Genomic DNA, 20,922 nt, shown 5'->3' on the forward strand with positions numbered 1-20,922 from the left:
AGATCCGAGGCCTGTAGTCATGCCATTCAACATGCACCGATTCCTGCTGCAGAGACTCTTGATGCCATCTCAAATATCGTAGGTTGCTCACACCTTGCATTTTCTGCACACCAGGGCCTTAATCACCAGCGACATGAGGGTGTCCTGCTATTGTTGATACAGCTGCTCGGCCACCTCCTGCACCTGCTTCCAGATGTCCAACAAGTACTGGCTCATATAGAGCTGGTAGGCAGCAATATGGACAATGAGCATGGTGCCTTGAAACACCTTTCTCCCAAGAGCATCTATCGCTCTGAGGTCCTTCTCCGGGGTGCCAAGGAATGAGTCCAAGAATGCTTGGCCCTCTTCAGGGCGGATTCGACCAGCAGCTTATCGAATCCAGCAACCTTCTGGATGAGGTAGAACCCATCTGCCTTCTTATTAACAGCAGGCACTGTGAGAGGGTGCTCCCATATCCTCCGCAGCAGCTCATTAAGGATCTCGTTTACTGGAACTGCCACCCGAAGAGCTGTTGTATCTTGTCGAGTTGAAGCAGATGTCCTTTCAGGGTCATTTGGATGCATAAGCGGCAGCCCCAGATGTTATGCGATGCCCCCAGACAAAGGATACATATCTCATGCGGATCAGTGATAGACATGGTCCTCTGGCACCCAGGGGCATTGCTGAAAACTGGACGTGGCCATGCTGGTTAAAAACAAAAGAGGCGCAAATCAAAATTGATGGCGGTGGGTGGCGATAGGTGGCGATGGCTGGCAGGCACTGAGGCATTGCCACAGCGGGGGATTGACCATGAAAGGAAACTTACCAGAATCACCAAAAACCCTGACTAGGAACACTGTGGGGAGGCACCAAGAAGGACCTGGCAACAGAACAATGAGAAAAAAACCACGAAAATGTGAGAAAGAGGAATGTTTCCAAAATCAGCCAAAAGTGAGCTCACTCACACTGCAAGGCTTACAGGTCTGCGAAAAAAGAGAGACTGGAGAGGGACCCCATGTGGATGCGTGGTATAGGGCATGCTGGGCATGCTCAGCATGCCTAGTTAAAGTTCTAGAAACTTGACATAAGTTTTCCGCATTGGGGCTCCATCTGATGATGTCACCCATGCATGAGGACTACCATTCTGCTCGTCCTCGGAGAACGAGCATGTCTTCAGAAAGTGAATAAAAGACTCATGAATAAAGTTGGAAAATTGTTCCCACTCTGAGCTATAAAGAATACGGGAGAAATGATAACAAAAGGAATCTTGCCCATGGAGTACATAGGTCACCTGCGCAGAATATAAAGGCTGCCATTCCTACAAGCCACAGTGATCCGGAACTCCACGTCGTACTGGCCGGTAACATCCAGGAATGCAGGAACACTCAGAACGCTCATCTGTGACAGGAAAAATAATAGTTACGCAAAGTGAGCAGCACAGCTGACAGGCAGCACAGCCATAGACTGCTCAGACCTGCAATCACAGAAATAGAATCTAACAACAGTCAGGAACTGTAAGACCCATCAAGTCTGCCCAATCTCGTACCTGTTGTATTGCATTAGGCTACCAACTGATCTGTCTTCCCCTTCACAATTAATCTTCTGTGCTTTGCCCAAGTCTTCTTCAATTCTGCTCCTGCTTATGATGGAAAGTTTCAAAGCGGCGTGTGGGCACAATGAGCGCAAATTCGTTGGCCTGCACCAAGGGATGCGTCCATTTTATAATATACGCATATATATGTGTGCATGTTATAAAACAGCCTGACCATGCACACATGTGCGTACAATTTTAAGTGGATGAACGCCTGTGCGTGCAAATGCCTGTTCTACTGCGCAAGTGGGGGGATATTAAAAGCCACGCATGCTAACGCCATTGGCCGTTTTCCTAGTTTGCTCCCAGTTTGCCTAGTTAAGGGATAGGACTTCCATCCCCCCTCCCCCCTCCCGCCCAGTTTAACAGCCTCCCTTCCCCCTTGTTAGCCCTGACCTTTTCACTGATCTGCCTAGAATTTCTTGTTTTACAACTTACATGTCGTTCATAGCAGAAGTAAAGTTATGCTGTAGGGGACCCCGGCGTGTGCCAGTGCCTTCCAGTCTTTTGCACCTAGTGCCACATCTATGATTATCTACCAGCTGGTGAGAGGTGGTATGTGTGCGCCTGGTGCAACGAGTCTGATTTCTGGATGCTAGCTTGGTAGATCTGGAGGAGCCGAGGCAGACAGAGAGATATATAGAGGAGCCCTTCAGAGACATGGTAGCCGAGTCTCAACTCCAGGCCAGCAGCTTTGGAGGAATAAGGTCACCTGGTAGGACAGCATTACCCTGGTGTAGCAGGAAGTGATCCTGTAGCAAGGACCTACTACACCAGGTAATGCATTATCCTCTCGCACCAAGGATGAGTCTCCAAGGTCTACTGCCCATGAGGGAAAGGTTAGGTTGGCCATCATAGGTTAGGTTGGTGATTTATTAGAAATGCAGATAGCTGGGTGGCTGGTGGATGTGAGGATCACTTAGTAACTTGCCTGCCTGGTACGAAGGTGGCAGACCTCCCATGTCACCTAGATAAAATTTTAGACAGTGCTGGGGAACAGTCAAGTGTCATAGTACATGTGGGCACCAACAACACAGGAAGGTGTGAGAGGGAGGTTCTGGAATCCAAATTTAGGCTCTTAGGTAGAAAGTTGAAATCCAGAACCTCCAGGGTAGCATTCTCTGAAATGCTCCCTGTTCCACGCGCAGGACCCAAGAGGCAGGTAGAGCTCTGGAGTCTCAATGCGTGGATGAGATAATGGTGCTGGGAAGAGAGCTTTAGTTTTATTAGGAATTCAGCAACATTTTGGGGAAGAGGGATACTATTCTGAAGGGATGGGCTCCACTTTAACCAGGGTGGAACCAGGTTGCTGGCACTAAAAAAGGAATAGAGCAGTTTTAAACTGGAATATGGGGGGAAAACTGACAGTTGCTCAGTAGCGCATAGTTCAGAGGGAGGTATCGTCAAAGGATATTAAAATAATAAAGGAGTTAGTACATTCAGATAGAGAGGTTCCAATAAAAGCATTAGTAGCCCATGACCCTATAAGTAAAGAACCACCTGAGTTAAAAGATTCCAAAATACCCCTGTTAAGTGATACTACCAACAAAACAAAAAAAATACTTTGAAATGTTTGTATGCTAATGCCAGAAATCTAAAAGTAAGACAGAACGTATAGTACTAAATGAAGAGGTAGACATAATTGGCATCTCAGAGACCTGGTAGAAGGAGAATAACCAATGGGTACAAATTATATTGCAAAGATAGGGTGGATCACTTGGTGGGGGGAGGGTGGCACTTTATGTTAGTGATGGCGTAGAGTCCAATAGGATAAAGATTCTACAGGAGTCTAAATGCACAGTAGAATCCTTACGGTTGGAAATTTCATGTACGATGGAGAAGTGTGTAGTGGTGGAGGTAAACTATTGTCCGCCTGGCTAAAATGAACAGACAGACTATGAAATGCTAACAGAGAAGCTAATATATCTGGCAGCATAGTAATCATAGGAGATTTCAATTACCCCAGTGCTGACTGGGGATGTTACATCAGGACATGCTAGGGAGGTAAGGTTTCTAGATGAAATAAATGACTGCTACTTAGAGCATTTGGTCTGGGATCCAACAAGAGGGGGATCCATTTGAGACCTAATTCTTAGTGGAAAACAGGATTTGGGGCATAAGGTAATAGTGGGGCTACTTGGCAACAGTGATCATAGTGTGATCAAATTTGACTTAATGACTGGGAGGATATTAAGTAAATCTACAGCTCTGTCATTAAACTTTCAAAAGCGAGACTTTGATAAAACGAAGAAAATAGTTAGAAAAAAAACCTAAAAGGGGCAGCTACAAAGGTTAATAGTTTATATCAGGCATGGTCATTGTTTAAAAATACCATCTTAGAAACTCGGTTTACATGTATTCCACGAATTAAAAAAATGGAGTTGTTAAATCACAAGTGGACTGGGAAAAAAAACTGAAGGAGGACCTTGAGACTGGGCATCCAAATGGCAGATGAAATTTAATGTGGACAAGTGCAAAGTGATATGCATGGGGGGAAGGTAACGCACACTGTAGTTATATGATGTTAGGTTCCATATTAGAAGTTACTGCCCAAGAAAAAGGACCTGGGTGTCATAGTGGACATACTTTGAAACCTTGGGTTCGGTGTGTGGTGGCAATCACAAAAGGCAAACAGAATGTTAGGAATTATTAGGAAAGAAATGGAGAATAAAACAGCGAATGTCAAATTATTCTGTATCACTTGTGAAATCGCATCTAGAGTATTGTGTGCAGTTCTGGTCACCGCATGTCAAAAAAGATACAATTGCATTGGAAAAGGTACAGAGAAGAGCGAACAAAATGATAAAGAGGATGGAACGGCTCCCCTATGAGGAAAGGCTAAAGAGACTGGGGCTGTTCAGCTTGGAAAATAGACAGCTGAGAGGAGATATGATAGTGGTCTATAAAAATCATAAGAACATAAGAAGTTGCCATACTGGTTCAGATTGGGGGTCCATCGAGCCCAGAATCCTGTTTCCAACAGTGACCAATCCAAGTCACAAGTACCTGGTAAGCACCCAGACATTAAGGGCCGGATTTTATAAATTAGCGCGAGCGCATACTTTTGTTCGCGCACCAGTCTTGCCTGTCTTACCTCATCTGACGACAAGGACAAGCCCTGCTCTCAGAGAAAAATTACTGCAAATCGCCGCACGAATACCCAGCGCCGAAACCTCAAAAATCCGTTTAAGCTGAACCTCTAACTTTCTATCCTGCAGATCCTTAAGCGCAGTACCGCCAGTCACCGGGATAGTAGTCTTTTTTGTTACCGCTGCCATCGCCAAATCAATTTTCGGTAATCGTAACAGCTCCAGCACATCCTCCGGTAGAGGATATAATTTATCCATGGCCTTAGCCACTTTCAGACCCAACTCTGGAGTATCCCACTCCTTAAATAGTAGATCTGACGCCGAGAAATGTAATGGAAACGCTGAGGAAGGACCCCTGAGCCCCAACACAACCGGATCAGTCTGTCCAAGACGAGATTCTACCTGCGGAAGCGGTATTCCCAGCTCCCCCAGTATTTCCAGAATGAGGGGCCCCAGTTCATCTTTCCGAAACAACCGGACAACCTTTGGATCATCCCCCTCAGCTCCGTGAGGTACTGCCGAGTCTTTGGACCCTGTGTCACCGTCACATCCCACCCCCCTCGGGGGTTGGGACGGGAAATCCTGGTCCTCCATTGGCTCTTCCGGATCTTCGGAGTCCGTAGAGGAGTCTTGTTGGCCCCCTGCCCCCCGGGAGCGAAGGGGCCGGACCCTGGCCTGGCCCTCCGTCCCTGGCCCAGACCGAGCTCTTTTCTCTGTCGTGGGTCCCAGGTCTGAGGGCGAATTCCCCTGGGTCCGCTTTCGGGCCATGAGACGGGCCTTAAAGGCTTTGTGCATAAGCAGCACAAAGTGGGAATTAAAGGAGGAGTCAGAGGACCCCTCCTCTTCTTCCTCTTCCAGGGAGGAATCACCTCCGGTGGGCCACGCAGGCATCCTCCCCCCAGCAGGACCCTGCTGGGGTGACAAACGCGGCAGGGCGTCCCCGACCCCGCTCTCCCTCCGGCCCGCGCTTTTCTCGGCTCCCCGAGGTGTCAATATGGCCGCTGTTCCTGCCGAAAAATCATTCAAAATGGCCGCCGCCGCCGCCGAGACCAACCCCCCCCGATCCTGCTGAGGAAGTCGGCATGGACCCGGGACGCGATTGCCTACCGGCCCGGACCCCTGACGCCGATGACGATCCTCCCTCACCCCCTCCTAGGCACCCGGAGCACAGGCTGTCCCTGGACAGCCGCACCGCCGCGGACCCACAGGCCCGGCAAGCTGCTTGCCGAGGCATGATCACGATCGCCGTGAAGAGAAGAGCCGTGCGCTCCAACGAGCCCCGAACGGACCCCTCCCCGCAGCGATCGGAGAAGAGAGCAAGAGAGAGAGTACAACGGCGGAACGGAGAAGAAAAAACACAAAACAGAAATCTTTTTTTTTTTTTTACCTTTACCTCGGGTCCGGAGTCAGCTGGGGGGAGTGAGCCGGCACCACCGGTATCACCCCCAGCCCTGCAATGCCGGTATGGGGCTCCCCCACTCCTCGGCTGCCTCAACCAGGGGGAACGGTCCCCTCAGGACCTACCCTCCCCTGGGAGGCGGGGACAGGGACCAGCAGGCAAGCCTCTGCGGTCCTCCCCCTCTATTCCTAACACCTACCTTTTTTTTTTTTTTTTCTCAAAAATAGTCTTTCTTCCTATTTCTTTTTTTTTTACAATTTCCTAAGCCGTAGGCCGAACAAAACACACAGACTGTAGGTTTTGCACCCTCTCCACCTGCTAGGAGACAGAAGAATACTGCCAGACTGTAGGTGGCACCAGCCTAGATATAGGTGGAGTTTAGTTTGTAAACTTCTGTCTCCATCTGCTAGAGGGGGGGCAAAACCAGGAGTCTGGACTGATCCCGGTACGTACAGGGAACAGATGTTATACATCCCAGAGTGCTGAAAGAACTGAGAAAGGAAAATTAGTTTCTTACCTGATAATTTTCGTTCCTGTAGTACCAAGGATCAGTCCAGGACACCTGGGTTGTGACTCCGCACCAGTAGATGGAGACAGACTAAAACTTGTGGGCGGAGCATATATGCCCCTGTGCCAGTCACAGCCCCTCAGTCATACGTAATGTCAAAGTAGAAAAGCCATAAGGCAACCATAGCTAACCATACAAACTTGCTATTTAAACGGAAAAAAATTCCAACACCCCTACAGGAACCAGACTCTCCAACCGGGAGAACGAATAAACAAGGGGTCAGCGCACTGAAAACAATAATGAGCGGACTCTCCGTTACTATAGCGCAGCACTGTGGGCGGGATCCTGGACTGATCCTTGGTACTACAGGAACGAAAATTATCAGGTAAGAAACTAATTTTCCTTTCCCTGTACGTACCAGGATCAGTCCAGGACACCTGGGATGTACCAGAGCTAACTTACCAAGGGTGGGAAGCAGAGAGTCCCGCTCGGAGTACCCTCTCTCCAAAACCCCCAGCTTCAGGAGCTTGAACATCCAACCGGTAATGTTTAATGAAGGTATGCAACGACTTCCAGGTAGCCGCCCTGCAAATCTCGAGGCGACACCTGAGTAGATTCAGCCCAAGACGCAGCGTGAGACCGCGTCGAATGAGCCCGAAGACCCACCGGCGGCGATTTTCCGCACAGAATGTACGCGGAACCAATGGCTTCCTTGAGCCAACGGGCAATGGTTGTGCGGGACGCCGCAGAACCTTTCTTTGGGCCCGAAGTCAACACAAACAGATGATCCGTCACCCGAAACGGGTTGGTAACCTCAAGATAGCGAAGAAGGGACCTCCGCACATCTAGCTTTCTCAAGTCTCTCGTTTTCGGGTCCGAAGACTCCCCAACCGCGAAAGCGGGGAGTTCAATCGATTGATTCAAATGGAAAGCCGACACGACCTTAGGAAGAAAGGAAGGAACCGTCCGCAAGGAAACCCCGGAATCGGAGATGCGCAAGAAGGGCTCCCTACAGGACAATGCCTGTAATTCCGAAACACGACGGGCCGACGCAATCGCCACCAGGAATACAGTTTTTAACGTGAGATCCTTGAGCGTAGAATGTTTCAGGGGCTCAAACGGCGCGGAACATAAGGCAGAGAGCACCCAGTTGAGGTTCCAAGACGGGCAAGGGAGGCGCAAAGGAGGACGGAGGTGTTTAGCCCCCCGAAGAAAACGGGAGATATCCGGGTGAAGAGCCAGAGAGACTCCCCGGACCTTACCTCGCAAACACCCAAGCGCCGCCACTTGAACCCGAAGGGAATTGCACACTAAGCCTTTGGCGAGCCCCGCCTGGAGAAACGCCAAAATATCGGAAATAGAAGCGGAAGTGGGATCCAGACCCCGCTCCACGCACCATTCCTCAAAGACGACCCAGACCCGAACATAAGCTAGGGATGTAGACTGCTTTCTGGATCTCAGCAACGTAGCAACGACCGCATCAGAGTAGCCTTTTCTTTTCAAGCGATACCTCTCAAAAGCCATGCCGCGAGACAGAAGTGATCCGCATCCTCCAAACAGATGGGGCCCTGCCGAAGAAGCCCCGCGAACCCCTGAAGTCGAAGGGGTGCAGCCACCGACAACTGGACTAAGTCCGCAAACCAGGGACGGCGCGGCCACTCCGGCGCCACCATGATCACGTTGGACGGGTGCAATTCTATGCGCCGCAGAATCTTGCCGATCATGGGCCACGGTGGGAACACATACAGAAGCACTCCCGCCGGCCAGGGAAGCACCAACGCATCGACTCCCTCTGCGCCCCTTTCGCGACGTCGACTGTAAAATCTCGGAGCCTTTGCGTTGTGCCACGTGGCCATCAGATCCATGTGGGGCGTTCCCCAAGTCTTGCAGATGAAGAGAAACGCCTCGTCCGCCAGCTCCCACTCTCCGGGATCCAGGCGGTGACGGCTGAGAAAATCCGCCTGTACGTTGTCGACTCCTGCGATGTGGGACGCAGCGAGATGGCTGAGATGCCGCTCTGCCCAGAGCATCAAGAGCCGCGCCTCCTCCGCCACTAGAGGACTTCTTGTCCCGCCCTGGCGATTGATGTAAGCCACGGTGGTAGCGTTGTCCGACAATACCCGGACCGCCCGTCCGCGTACTAGGGGTAGAAAGGCATGCAGCGCCAGAAGGACCGCTCTGGTCTCCAGCCGGTTGATAGACCACCGGGTCTGCGACTCTGACCACAGACCCTGAACCGACTTCCCTTGGCCCACTGCCCCCCAGCCGGAAAGACTGGCATCCGTGGACACCACCGTCCAGTCGGGCACCATAAGGGACACGCCACAGGAGAGATGTGTGGAATCCAGCCACCAGCTCAGGCTGGATCGCGCCTTCCCCTCGAGAGGTAGAGGTAGATAGAACTCCTCTGAAACTGGTTTCCAGCAGGAAAGCAATGAGGACTGCAGCGGCCGTAGATGAGCGAACGCCCAAGGGACTAACGCCAGCATGGATGCCATAGATCCCAGAACCGTCAGGTAATCGCAGACTCGTGGCCGGTGTAGCGACAGAAGACGTAGTACCTGAGACTGCAATTTGCATATTCGTTCCTGAGAGAGAATCACCTTGCCTCGTTTCGTGTCGAAAAGGGCTCCAAGATACTCCAAGGACTGAGAAGGTTCGAGATGACTCTTGTTGTAGTTGACCACCCAGCCCAGGGACTGCAAGAGCTGTAACACCCTGGCCACCGCCTGCCGACACAGACTCTGAGACTTCGCCCGGATCAGCCAATCGTCGAGGTAAGGGTGAACCAGCAGGCCTTCCCGTCGCAACTGCGCCGCTACGACCACCATCACTTTCGTGAATGTCCGAGGCGCTGTCGCCAGGCCGAACGGGAGCGCCCGGAACTGGAAGTGCCTGCCCAGAATGCAAAACCGCAGGAACTGCTGATACGCTGGATGGATGCCCACATGAAGGTTTGCTTCTGTGAGATCTAGGGACGCCAGGAATTCGCCGGGGCGCACTGACGCGATCACGGAACGAATGGTTTCCATCTTGAAATGAGGGACCCGAAGGCATCTGTTGACTCCCTTCAGATCCAGAATGGGGCGGAAAGAGCCGTCTTTCTTGGGGACTATGAAGTAAATGGAGTAATGGCCCTTGCCGTACTGATCGGCCAGAACCGGAGAGATGGCTCCCAAGCTTTCTAGTCTTTGGATGGTGTCTAGCACCGCCGCCTTCTTCTTGGGATCCTTGCAGGGTGAGACCAGAAATTTGTCCGCTGGGATGCGAGCAAAATCTAACTCGTAGCCGTGTCTTATCACGTCGAGGACCCACTGATCCGACGTCATGCTGGCCCATTCCTCGAGGAAGAAGGAGAGACGCGCCCCCACGTTTGGAACAACGTGCCGAGGACGCGAGGAGGGATGGGCCGGCCGAACTTCATTGTGAAGGCTTGGACCCCGCACCAGACGGAGCCCCTCCTTGCCGGCCAAAACGTTTGCCCCGAAAGGACTGCTGCCACTGAACGTTCCGCGAGGAGGACGGTCTATACGTGGGTCCAGAGGATCTTTGCGGTTTGGACTTCCTGGGCCCCCGGAACCGGGCTCTTCCTGAGAAGGAAGATCGCGGCCGGGCCCTAACCTCCGGCAGCTTAAACGCTCGATTCTCACCCAGGGAAACCATCAAATCGTCTAACTCCTTGCCGAATAGCAATTTGCCTTAAATGGCAATGCCCCGAGGTGAGCCTTGGAAGAGCCATCCGCTGCCCAGTTGCGCAGCCAAAGAAGACGCCGCGCCGACACCGCTGCCACCATGGAGCGAGCTGAGGTGCGCAAAAGATCATGGAGAGCATCAGCCCCATAGGCAATGGCCGCCTCCAACCTGTCTGCTTGAGAAGCCTCCTCTGCAGAGAGATCCGCATTCGCCTGAAGGACTTGAGCCCAGCGCAGACTAGCCCGCATAGCAAAATTCATGCAAATGGCGGCCCGCACTCCTAGGGCAGAAACCTCGAAAATCTTTTTGAGTTGAACCTCCAACTTCCGGTCTTGAATATCCCGCAGGGCTGTTGCTCCCGTGACCGGGATGGTAGACCTCTTCGTGACAGCGGACACCGCCGAATCCACCTTTGGAAGCCGGAGGAGCTCCAGCGCGTCCTCCGGCAAAGGGTAAAGCTTGTCCATGACTTTGCTGACCTTCAGACCCAACTCCTGAGTATCCCATTCCTTGAAGAGGATATCCGTGGCCGAAAAATGAAAAGGAAAAGCGACCGCCGGCCCTGTGAGCCCGAGCAGAACGGGATCCATATTTGCCTCCTGGCGGACCACCACCGGAGGGGCTTCAATCCCCAACTCCTGGAGAATGGCCGGGATAAGCGGCGACAGTTCCTCCCTACGGAACAAACGCACCACCTTGGGGTCATCCCCGTCGACGGCCTGTGCTCCTTTCCCTGTACTGGGCTGCGCGGAGCCATCTGACGCTGCCGTCCCGGCCCCGGCTCCTCAGAGGCCTCCGTGTCCGCCCCGGCGGATTCTTCGGACTCCGAGTCCTGCGGCATCCCTCGCGGAAGCCGCTTGCTCTGGTCCGCGCCCTGGGCGACCTTCGCCGCCCTCCTGGCCGGCTTCTTCTTCGGCGGGGACCGGTGGACCCGCGCGAGGCATCCCCCCGGCTGTGCTTACTTCGCCTATATCGGAGCACCTTGCGCAGCAAAAGCACCAAAACCTCTGAGAACTCGCCTGAATCCGAGGAATCGTTTTCCGAAGTCCCCCGGGACCGGGGCCCCTCCGAGGGGCCCTCCCCCGCCGCACCCCGCTGCGGGGATAGCTCAGGGGGCAAGACCGAGGCCCCCCACCGTCTCGCGCGAGACTACCCGGCCAGTGGACAAGATGGCCGCCACTCCCGCAGAAATCGGGAAAGGATCAGAAGGCCTGTCAGGGGCTCCCCCCACCTGCGACGGCGATCGTGCCACCCGGGAACGGGCCCCCCGAGGTGCCCCCGATGATCCCTCGTCTCCCGGGACGCAGTCCGAGTAAAGGCCGTCCCGGGAGAGACGCGCGCGCGCCGAGCCGCAGGCCCTGCACTGCGAGCCGCGCGGCATGGCTGAAACCGCGGGAAAGAAAAGTACGCGCCGAAAAACAATGAGGGACGCTGAAAAAAATTAGAAAATCACCGCGGCAGAAAACGGCAACCTCCCCCCTGCCGACGATGCCCCCCCCTTGAGTGGAACGGAGCGCAACGCCCGGAAACGGAGAGCCGACAGAAAATAAAAATAAAACACTTTTTTTTTTTTTTTACAGAAAAAAACGCTGTCCCTGGTACTGAAAAGCCCTATGTCCTGCAGGGGTGAGTGAACCGGGCTCCCCGGTGTCACCCCTGATGCTGCTACTAGACCAGCCGGGTCCTCGACCCTAGCAGCGGCCTCAACCTGGGGAGGGTAGTCCCCTCAGGACCTCTCAACTCCCCAGGGAGGCAGGGCAACCGGGACTAAACTAAACAATTAAACAAACCTCAATTTGCAGAAAAAAACCCAAATAGGCCTAATAGAAAATAAAAGCCAAAAGCGAACCTGACAACAAAACCAGAATCAGGCCCGACAGGGCTGTGACCAGACCTGCACCACCTACTGGAGACAGAGTAAGACTGAGGGGCTGTGACTGGCACAGGGGCATATATGCTCCGCCCACAAGTTTTAGTCTGTCTCCATCTACTGGTGCGGAGTCACAACCCAGGTGTCCTGGACTGATCCTGGTACGTACAGGGAAATGAAATTGAGGACCTATTATTGGAAATTTGTAAATTATCAATAACATCATCTATGGTACCTGAAGACTGGAAGGTTGCCAATGTAATACCAATTTTTAAAAAAGGATCAAGGGGTGATCCAGGAAATTACACACAGAGAGTGACGTCTGTGCCAGGCAAAATGGTAGAAACTATCATAAAGAACAATATTGCTGAACATGTAGATAAACATTTTATTTATTTTATTTATTTCAGTCTTTTCTATACCGGCATTCGCGAAGGGAATCGCATCATGCCGGTTTACAAATAACAAGGAGTGAACAACAATAAAGTGATAAAAAACATTAACAAGTGCTAAAAGAAGGGAAAATTGCAGTTACAATAAAACAGGGACATATTTCAACTTGGAACAGAAGAAAAGGAGATAGTAATTTAACAGTGAAGAATAACTGGGAAAGCCTGCCAGTTTAAAAGGGATTTTTTTTGTCCATTAAACATAGTTTAATGGACAAAGCCAAAATGGATTTAGCCAAGGGAAGCCTTGCCTCACAAATTTGCTACATTTTTTTGAGGGCGTAAATAAACATGTGGATAAAGGTGAGCCAGTTGATATAGTGTATCTGGATTTCCAGAAAGTATTTGACAAAGTCCCTCATGAGAGACTTCTTAGGAAATTAGAAAGTCATGGGATAGGTGGCAGTGTCCTATTGTGGATTGCCAATTGGTTAAAAGATAGAAAACAGAAAGTAGGGCTAAATGGTAAATTTTCCCAATGGAGAAGGTGAATAGTGGCCTGCCCCAGGGATCTGTTCTGGGACCGATGCTTTTTAAAATATTTATAAATGACCTGGAAAGGGGTACAACAAATGAGGTGATCAAATTTGCTAATGACACAAAATTATTCAATGTTGTAAAACTACAAGAGGATTGTGAGAAATTGCAAGAGGACCTTGTAAAACTGGGAGACTGGGCAGGCAAATGGCAAAAGAAATTTAATGTGGACAAGTGCAAAATGATGCACTTAGGGAAGAGTAACCCAAATTATAGCTACAAAATGCAAGATTCCACATTAGGAGTCACCACTCAGGAAAAGGATCTAGGTGTCATCATTGAAAATACATTGAAATCCTCTGCTCCGTGTAAAGCAGCAGCCAAGAAAGCAAATAGAATGCTAGGGATTATTAGGAAAGGAAAGGAGAATAAAACAGAGAATATCATAATGCCTGTATATCGCTCCATGGTGCAACCTCATCTTGAGTATTGTGTTCAGTTCTGGTCACCACATCTCAAGAAAGATATAGCAGAATTAGAAAATGTACAGAGAAGGGCGACCAAGTTGATAAAGGGAATGGAACAATTCCCTTATGAAGAAAGGCTAAAGAGGTTAGGACTCTTCAGCTTGGAGAAGAGGTGGCTGATGGGAGATATGAGAGGTCTATAAAATAATAAATTAAATGAAACAAGTAAACATTAATCAGTTGATTACTTTTATGAAAAGTACAAAGATGAGGGGAACACACAAGGAAGTTTCTAGGTGATACATTTATTTATTTTTTATTTAAAGCTTTTTTTATACCGACGTTCGCAGGGCATCACATCGGTTTACATGTAACATGTGGGGAAGTAATATATCAAAAACGTAACTGTGCAGTACATAAAACGAATAACATAAACATAAAGTAATAAAACATAACATATAATATAATATAATATAATATAACATAAAACAATATAACATTGTAGAGCTGGAGAAGGGGGTATTAAAGCATAAAACATTATAACATTGTACGTCTGGATTTAGGAACCGGGAGGAAAGAAGAACTGGGATTTTATGAGAAGTCTCCGAAATATCGGGGTGGCAAAGAGAATAAACTGAGTTAATAAGTACAATGTGGTGTTAGCGAGGGAGACTACAAGGCATATAAGTAGGGTGAGTTGGATCATGCAAAGGCTTGTTCGAAGAGCCAGCTTTTTAGTTTTTTTTAAATTTGTGGTGGCAGGGTTCGAGTCGTAGGTCACATGGCATAGCATTCCTGTTCGAAGGTCCTGCTATGGAAAGTGCTCTTTCTTTTGTGGTAGAAAGGCAGGTGGGTTTAGTAGAGGGTATGTGTAGTGTGCCATTGTATGAAGATCTGGTGGGTCTATTGGAGCTGTAGAAGTGTAGTGAGTCGTTGAGCCAGTGTACATCAGGGTTGTGAAGCGTCGTGTGTATAATAGTGAGATTCTTGTAGCGACTTCTGAAGGTGATTGGGAGCCAGTGGAGGTCTCTGAGGATGGGGGTGATATGGTCTTTTCTGCGAGTGTTAGTGAGAACTCTGGCAGCAGCATTTTGTAGCATTTGGAGAGGTTTGATGGTGGATGAAGGGAGACCTAGCAGGAGGGAGTTGCATAGTCTAATTTGGAGAATATTATGGTCTGTAGGACAGTGTGGAAATCATTAAAGTGGAGGAGGGGTTTAAGTTTTTTGAGGACATGAAGTTTATAGTAATATTCTTTCATGGTGGAGTTTATGAAGTTTTTGAGGTTCAGTTGGGTATCTATTATTAGGAAAAGGTCTCTTATGTGTTGGGCGAAGGGAGTTGAAGGGGGGAGGGTGTTGATGTCAGTCATGTTCAGGTTGTTGGGGTTGTGTGAAATAATAATGAATTCAGTTTTGGAGGAGTTGAGGGAGAGGTTTAGATTAGAGAGGAGGTGGATGATTGATGCGAGGCACGTTTCCCAGATCTTGAGGGATTTAGAAATGGATTCGGTAATGGGGGTAAGGATTTGGACATCGTCTGCGTAGATGAAATGAGTGAGTCCTAGACTGCATAGCAGGTGGCAAAGAGGCAGCATGTATATGTTGAAAAGGGTGGAGGATAGTGAGGAGCCTTGGGGAACATCTCAAGTTAAATTGATAGGTTCAGATTCGCTGTTACCAATTTTGACTGTGTAGTGTCTATTATGGAGGTAAGATTCAAGCTAGCAAAGGGCGGTGCCAGTGATGCCAATTTCAGAGAGGCGGGTTAGAAGAATCTTGTGGCTGATAGTGTCGAAGGCAGAGGAAATGTCTAGCATTGCAAGGATGTAGGCGTGCCCATTGTCCATGCCTTTAAGGAGAGTCAGTGAGGGAGATTAGGAGAGTTTCGGTACTGTGGAATTTGCGGAAGCCAAATTGACTTGGTTGTGTTTTTCAAGGTGATCAGAGAGTTAAGAACATAAGAACATGCCATACTGGATCAGACCAAGGGTCCATCAAGCCCAGCATCCTGTTTCCAACAGTGGCCAATCCAGGCCATAAGATTGGCTAGGAAGGGTAGGATTGAAATAGGTTGATAGTTAGCTGGTTCAGACGGGTTCAGATTAGGTTTCTTAAGGATGGGTTTGACGATGGCTTGTTTTAGGAGGTGGGGATGTTACCAAGTGAGATAGAGCAGTTGATGATATCAGCTAAACGTTTGGCTATTAGGTTAGGGATAGTAAGGAGGTATTTTGTGGGGATGGTGTCGGAGGGATGGGCTGCGGGTTTGATTTTCTTTAGGAGGGTTTCTATTTCGGAAGAGGCGGTAGCCTCAAATGTGTCTAAAGTCGCATGATGAATTTTAGCGGGGGTGTTTCAGAGGGTGGTGGAGGTGGGAAAGCTGGATGTAAGCTTGGTTATTTTGTTGTGGAAGAAGTGGGCAAGGTTGTCACACATGGTTTTAGAGTCCTTATCGGGGATGTGGGGGGGGGGGGGGTTTGTGAGATCGGAAACATAGGAAAAGAGGGCTTTGGTGTTGTACTGAATGTTGTGAATTCTGAGGGCGTAGAAGTCACGTTTGGTATTAAGGATAGAGGTTCTGTAGAGGGCAAGGGTGGATTTGTATGACGCCTGTAGGGTGGGGGAGAGATTCGTGCGGCATTTCTTTTCAGAGTTTCTTAGGTCATGTTTGAGTTTTTTTAGTTCTGGGGTGAACCATGGTTTTCTAGAGTTACGGGAGGAGTTTAGAGTTTTGGTTGTTAGGGGGCAGATTTTGTTGGCAATGTCTCTGGTGATGTTGTACCAGTTGGAGAAGGCAGATTCAGGGTTGGATAGATCGAGATCATTGAGGGTGTCTGTGAGGGAGAGAATTAGGTCGTCTTTGGAGCATGGTTTTCTGAATTGGATGGTGGTGGAGGTTGAGTGAAAACTAAAAAGAGAAAATATTTTTTTACTCAACTCATAATTAAGCTCTGGAATTCTTTACCAGAGGATATGGTGAAAGCTGTTAGTATAGCTGCGTTTAAAAAAGGTTTGGACACGTTTCTGGAGGAAAACTCCATTAACAATTATTAAGGGAGAGTTGCAAAAATCCACTGCTTATTCTTGGGATAAGCAGCATGGAATCTATCTACCCCTTGGGACCTTGCAAGGTACTTGTGACCTAGCTTGGCCACTGCTGAAAACAGGATACTGGGCTTGATGGACTCTTGGTCTGACCCAGTATGGCAAGCCTTATGTTCTTATGTTCTTAGAGATGGAAAGCAAGCCGTTTCTGTTGCAGAGCTGCCCTTGGTCAGCAGGGGATGCCCCCTGTGGTAACACTGACCCTATCCCTCAGAGCTTGCGACTCCAATACCACAGCTCTACAACCCTGATTACTTAAGACAGCTTGTGCTTTACTTTGGTCTCTTACCCTGCTCAGGATGGTGAATGCCTCCGGGTCAAGGATAAGAACCTCGGCACTCTCTGTACCGATCACCAAGCAGCTGACAGCATCTTCATCTGCCATATTCTTCTTCAGAGTGCCCATGCAGGTGATGACAGTCTATGAAGAGAGGGAAACATACGTTAGACATGTGCCAAGCATGGCAGGAGGACAAAAAAAGCAGAGTGCCAAACAGGGCTTTGCATGGAATCCTATCCTGCCATGCACAGTCAGGAGATTTCAAGCAAAGACACTGATTATGGCGTTGCATGCTGGCTGGAGAGGAGGGCTGGCAGTGGCTGCAGTGATTGGACATGGGAGATAAAACAAGGGAAGTGAGGTTGTGCATGAGATTTCCCAATGGGAGAGAGTCAAGAGAGAGACTGTGAAGTGAGAGAATCCCTGATGAGAACCAGATGGGGTGTGGTAAGGAAAGAGACCCTGCAGGGGGTGTGGTCTATATGAGAGCTGGATATGAATAGCTACAGAGGCAGGGAGAATATCAGTAGATGTGCTATATCGTTACCTGACGCTTAATTGGCTGATGTTTGTGCAGATTAACAAATGAATCCATTTCCTGCAGCTCCAGCATCAAGAACCTGAGAAAGAAGGAGAGCCAGAGCATTTGGGAAGCATGTGACCAGCAGCCCTAACAATAGTGAAAAGCATGAACAGTAAGAATATCAATCTCTATACAACTTGAGCCAAAATCTCCATAAGGCACCTGACCCTATAATTCTCCCCAGAATGGTTGATGCAGGGTCCTTCCTCAGGTATCTAAGCAGACAACCCTTACCTTAATGAGCGAACTGATAGAGGCACCTCAGCTTTGTCCCTAGAACGAAATTCAGATAAAATATTAAGAGTGGATTTGTAAACATTCTTTTTGCATAATGTTTTAATGGGAATATTGGAAATTGTGAGACTGAATATTTGGAGTTCTATGAAAAGGAATTTCCTGCCAATTTTCCTTGAGAGTTTATTGATTTGCTTTTGCATGGTAATACCAATATTTATTTTCCTATCACTCTATGAGGGTGGGGGACTGGAAAAGGGTAGGTTATTTATATATTTTATTTTTAAAATTTGTATGTAATTAATATAATTTTATGCTGATGTCATTACATATTTTGTTATAATTCTGTTATAAATCATTTTGAATTAGTATGTCCCAGCCATGCCTTGCCCGAAGCCTCCAGGCAAGGCATGGCAGGGACATGGCAGAGACAGAGGACATGTCTTTTTTTCATGAATTCATCACCGGATAAAGGAAAATACAGCCTGGGCACTTGCCAGTAACCTTATGTCAAAAAAAATGGAGCAATAATACTTCATCATAGTCAGAAGAAAGGAACCCTCTACCAGTATCCCCTAGGCAGGAGAGAAGTGAGGAGAAAAGCAGACAGATGACAGAGAGCAGGTCCAGTTGCTTCCCTAAGGAGAGGCCTAAATCCCTATGCTTCCTGAAGCATGGGCAAGGAAAGAGAGAGAGAAATACATATGTGCAGCCCCTACAATCCTGGATGGGTCTTGGACTGGTCTAGCAGGACTCAAAGAAAGAAAATTAACTGGTACCGTTAAATTTCTCCTAACTTATCATCCTGCTAGACCAGTCCAGACAAATGGAAATTCCCCAAGCTTAGACTAGTCCAGGTGAGAGATAGGCAGGGCTGCTCTGAAAAAGCCTGTCCCAAATGCATCTGCCTTAGCTTGTACATCCAGTCTATAATATTTAATAAAGGAATGCAAGGATGACCAGGTGGTCACTTTAAAGATATCATCTGCAAAGGATTCTGGCCACGATAACATCTCATGAAATGAACATGGAGCACCTTGATCTATCTGGCCAAAGTAGCTTTGATGGCTACCTCACCCTTACAGGGACCACCGAATAGTATAAACAGCCTGTCCATTTTCCGAAAGGGGTTTGCCCTCTTTGGATATCTAAGTATGTATCGGACATCTAAAAGATGGCGCTTACTCTCTTTACTGCGATATTCACTCTCATAAAAGGCTGATGAAAGGACATCATCACTTTTGGTAGAAAGGATGGAATGAATGGAAAGATGACCACTTCAGCAGAAAACACTAGATAAAGATCTCTGCAAGATAAAGCCTGTAACTCCGAAATACATCTGACAGAGCAGATGGCACTAGAAAAACTATCTTCAAGGAAAGATCCTGTAGAGAAGCCTGTTTCATAGGCTAAAATAGTGCACTAAGGACCAAATTAAGGTCCCACTGAGGAACCAAAGACTGAAAAGGAAGGCAGATATGCTTAACCCCTCAGAGGAAGCAGGCTATATATGGAAGTGCAGCCACAGAGCAACCTTTGACCTGACTCCTGTAACAGGAAATGACTGCAACCTGCACCTTTAAGAGAACTGAGGGCTAGTCCCTTGTCTAGGTTTCTCTGAAAGAAGGCAAGGATGGCTGCAATGTCTGCTCTGTAGGGTAAAAGTCACAAAAACTCTCAAAGAGGTGCCATACCCGAACATATACCAAGGAAGTCAATTTCTTACAAGCTCATAGCGTTATTGAAATAACTAAAGAGGAGTACCCCTTCCTGTGCAAGCAAGCCCTCTCAAGAGTCAGGCCGTAAGAAAAAATGGAGATGAGTCCTCCATTGGAACTGGGCCACACTAGGCTGCATCTGTTAGATAGCCAAGAGGGGACAGTCTTACCAGGTCTGCTTACCAAGGTCTTCTTGGCCAATCTGGAGTTATCAGCATCACTGTGGAAAAGTGGTCCTCTATCCTTTTCACAGTTTTGTTTATGAGGGGCCAAGGCGGGAAGATATAAAGAAGCCTGGCCAAGGCAAAATCAAGGCATTATTCCAATGGGGCCCCATTCCATTGGAAGACTGAAGAACCTGTTGACTTTGGAATTTCTGTGGGTTGCCATCAGGTCCATAAACAGAATGCCCCACTGATCCACTATTAACTGGAAATTCTCCTGGCCGAGCTCCTACTTGCTGGGATCCTGAACATTTCTGCTGAGAAAGTGGATCTGAATGTTTTCTGCTCCTGCGATATGAGCCTAATTCTGCTCTGCAACTTGGAGCAATGTTGTCACCAGTAGCAGGCTTATCTGCCTGCTGGATTGTCTCCTGTGTGCCTGCCATTTGCTGCCTGGACCCGTACTGGCCTATCTACTACCCATCCAAGAATAGCATTAGCCCTGCCTCCAACATCATCATTGCGTGGGGCTTCTTCTGGACGAAGCCAATGTTGGAGTTCAGAGCCCCTTGGAGCTTTGTTGCCAGCAGTAGCAGGCTTACCTGCCTGCCGGATTGTCTGTGTGCCTGCCACTTGCTATCTGGACCCATGCTGGCCTATCTCCCACCCGCCTCGGGACAGCATTAGCCCTGCCCCCAATGTCATCACTGCACAGGGCTTCTTCTGGATGGAGCTGATACTAGAAGCACCTCTATTGTGCATGACAAGTTTTTTTTTTCCTGCTCTCAAAAGACAGTTTTCAGAACTAGTCCCTTTTTATGTATGTTTAAATATTTTTATTGAATTTCAACCCACACAATGACAAAATTGACACAGCATTATGGGTTCTGTATACACCATGTCTAATAAAAGAATGTCCATTACATATATGAGAATGCCAATCATACACCATCCCTCCAATCAGCATATGTATAAACAAGGCATAATTTCATTTAAGTATTGTGAAAAAAATAACAAGGAAAGCAAATTAACAGATTATTCAAAAGCTGACTTCTAGGCCTATGAAAGTCTAAGGGGTCCTCTATTTTCTCCATTACTAGCAATGCATAAATTGCTTTCTTCCAGACCATAAAACTTAAGGAATGGGAGGCTCTCCAAACGTAAAGAACAGTCTTCTTGCCAAGCAAGACTCCCTTTTCCAACCACATTCTGTTATACCTGCTCTCAGGAAAAGAAGGAAGAAAATCTTGGAACAGCACCAGAGCAGTACAAGGAAAGGAGAGCACTTTACATCAAAAGGTTTGAGCTACCAGA

General features: G+C 48.5%; 1 protein-coding gene across 5 annotated transcripts in view; it reads right to left on the reverse strand.

Annotated features, from left to right (window-relative positions):
• BBS1 (Bardet-Biedl syndrome 1) overlaps nt 1-20,922 on the reverse strand; it is a 77,195-nt gene that overhangs the window by 39,465 nt on the left and 16,808 nt on the right. For all 5 annotated transcript variants that reach the window (XM_029612047.1, XM_029612048.1, XM_029612049.1 and 2 more), the window contains exons 7-10: nt 17,727-17,765; nt 17,457-17,529; nt 16,919-17,050; nt 1,271-1,377 (exon numbers count right to left, since the gene is read on the reverse strand). In XM_029612047.1, coding sequence (XP_029467907.1) covers nt 1,271-1,377; nt 16,919-17,050; nt 17,457-17,529; nt 17,727-17,765 — 351 coding nt within the window. The remainder of the gene's footprint in view (nt 1-1,270; nt 1,378-16,918; nt 17,051-17,456; nt 17,530-17,726; nt 17,766-20,922) is intronic.

This window comes from Rhinatrema bivittatum, chromosome 8, assembly GCF_901001135.1.
Source record: "Rhinatrema bivittatum chromosome 8, aRhiBiv1.1, whole genome shotgun sequence".
Lineage (NCBI taxonomy): Eukaryota > Metazoa > Chordata > Amphibia > Gymnophiona > Rhinatrematidae > Rhinatrema > Rhinatrema bivittatum.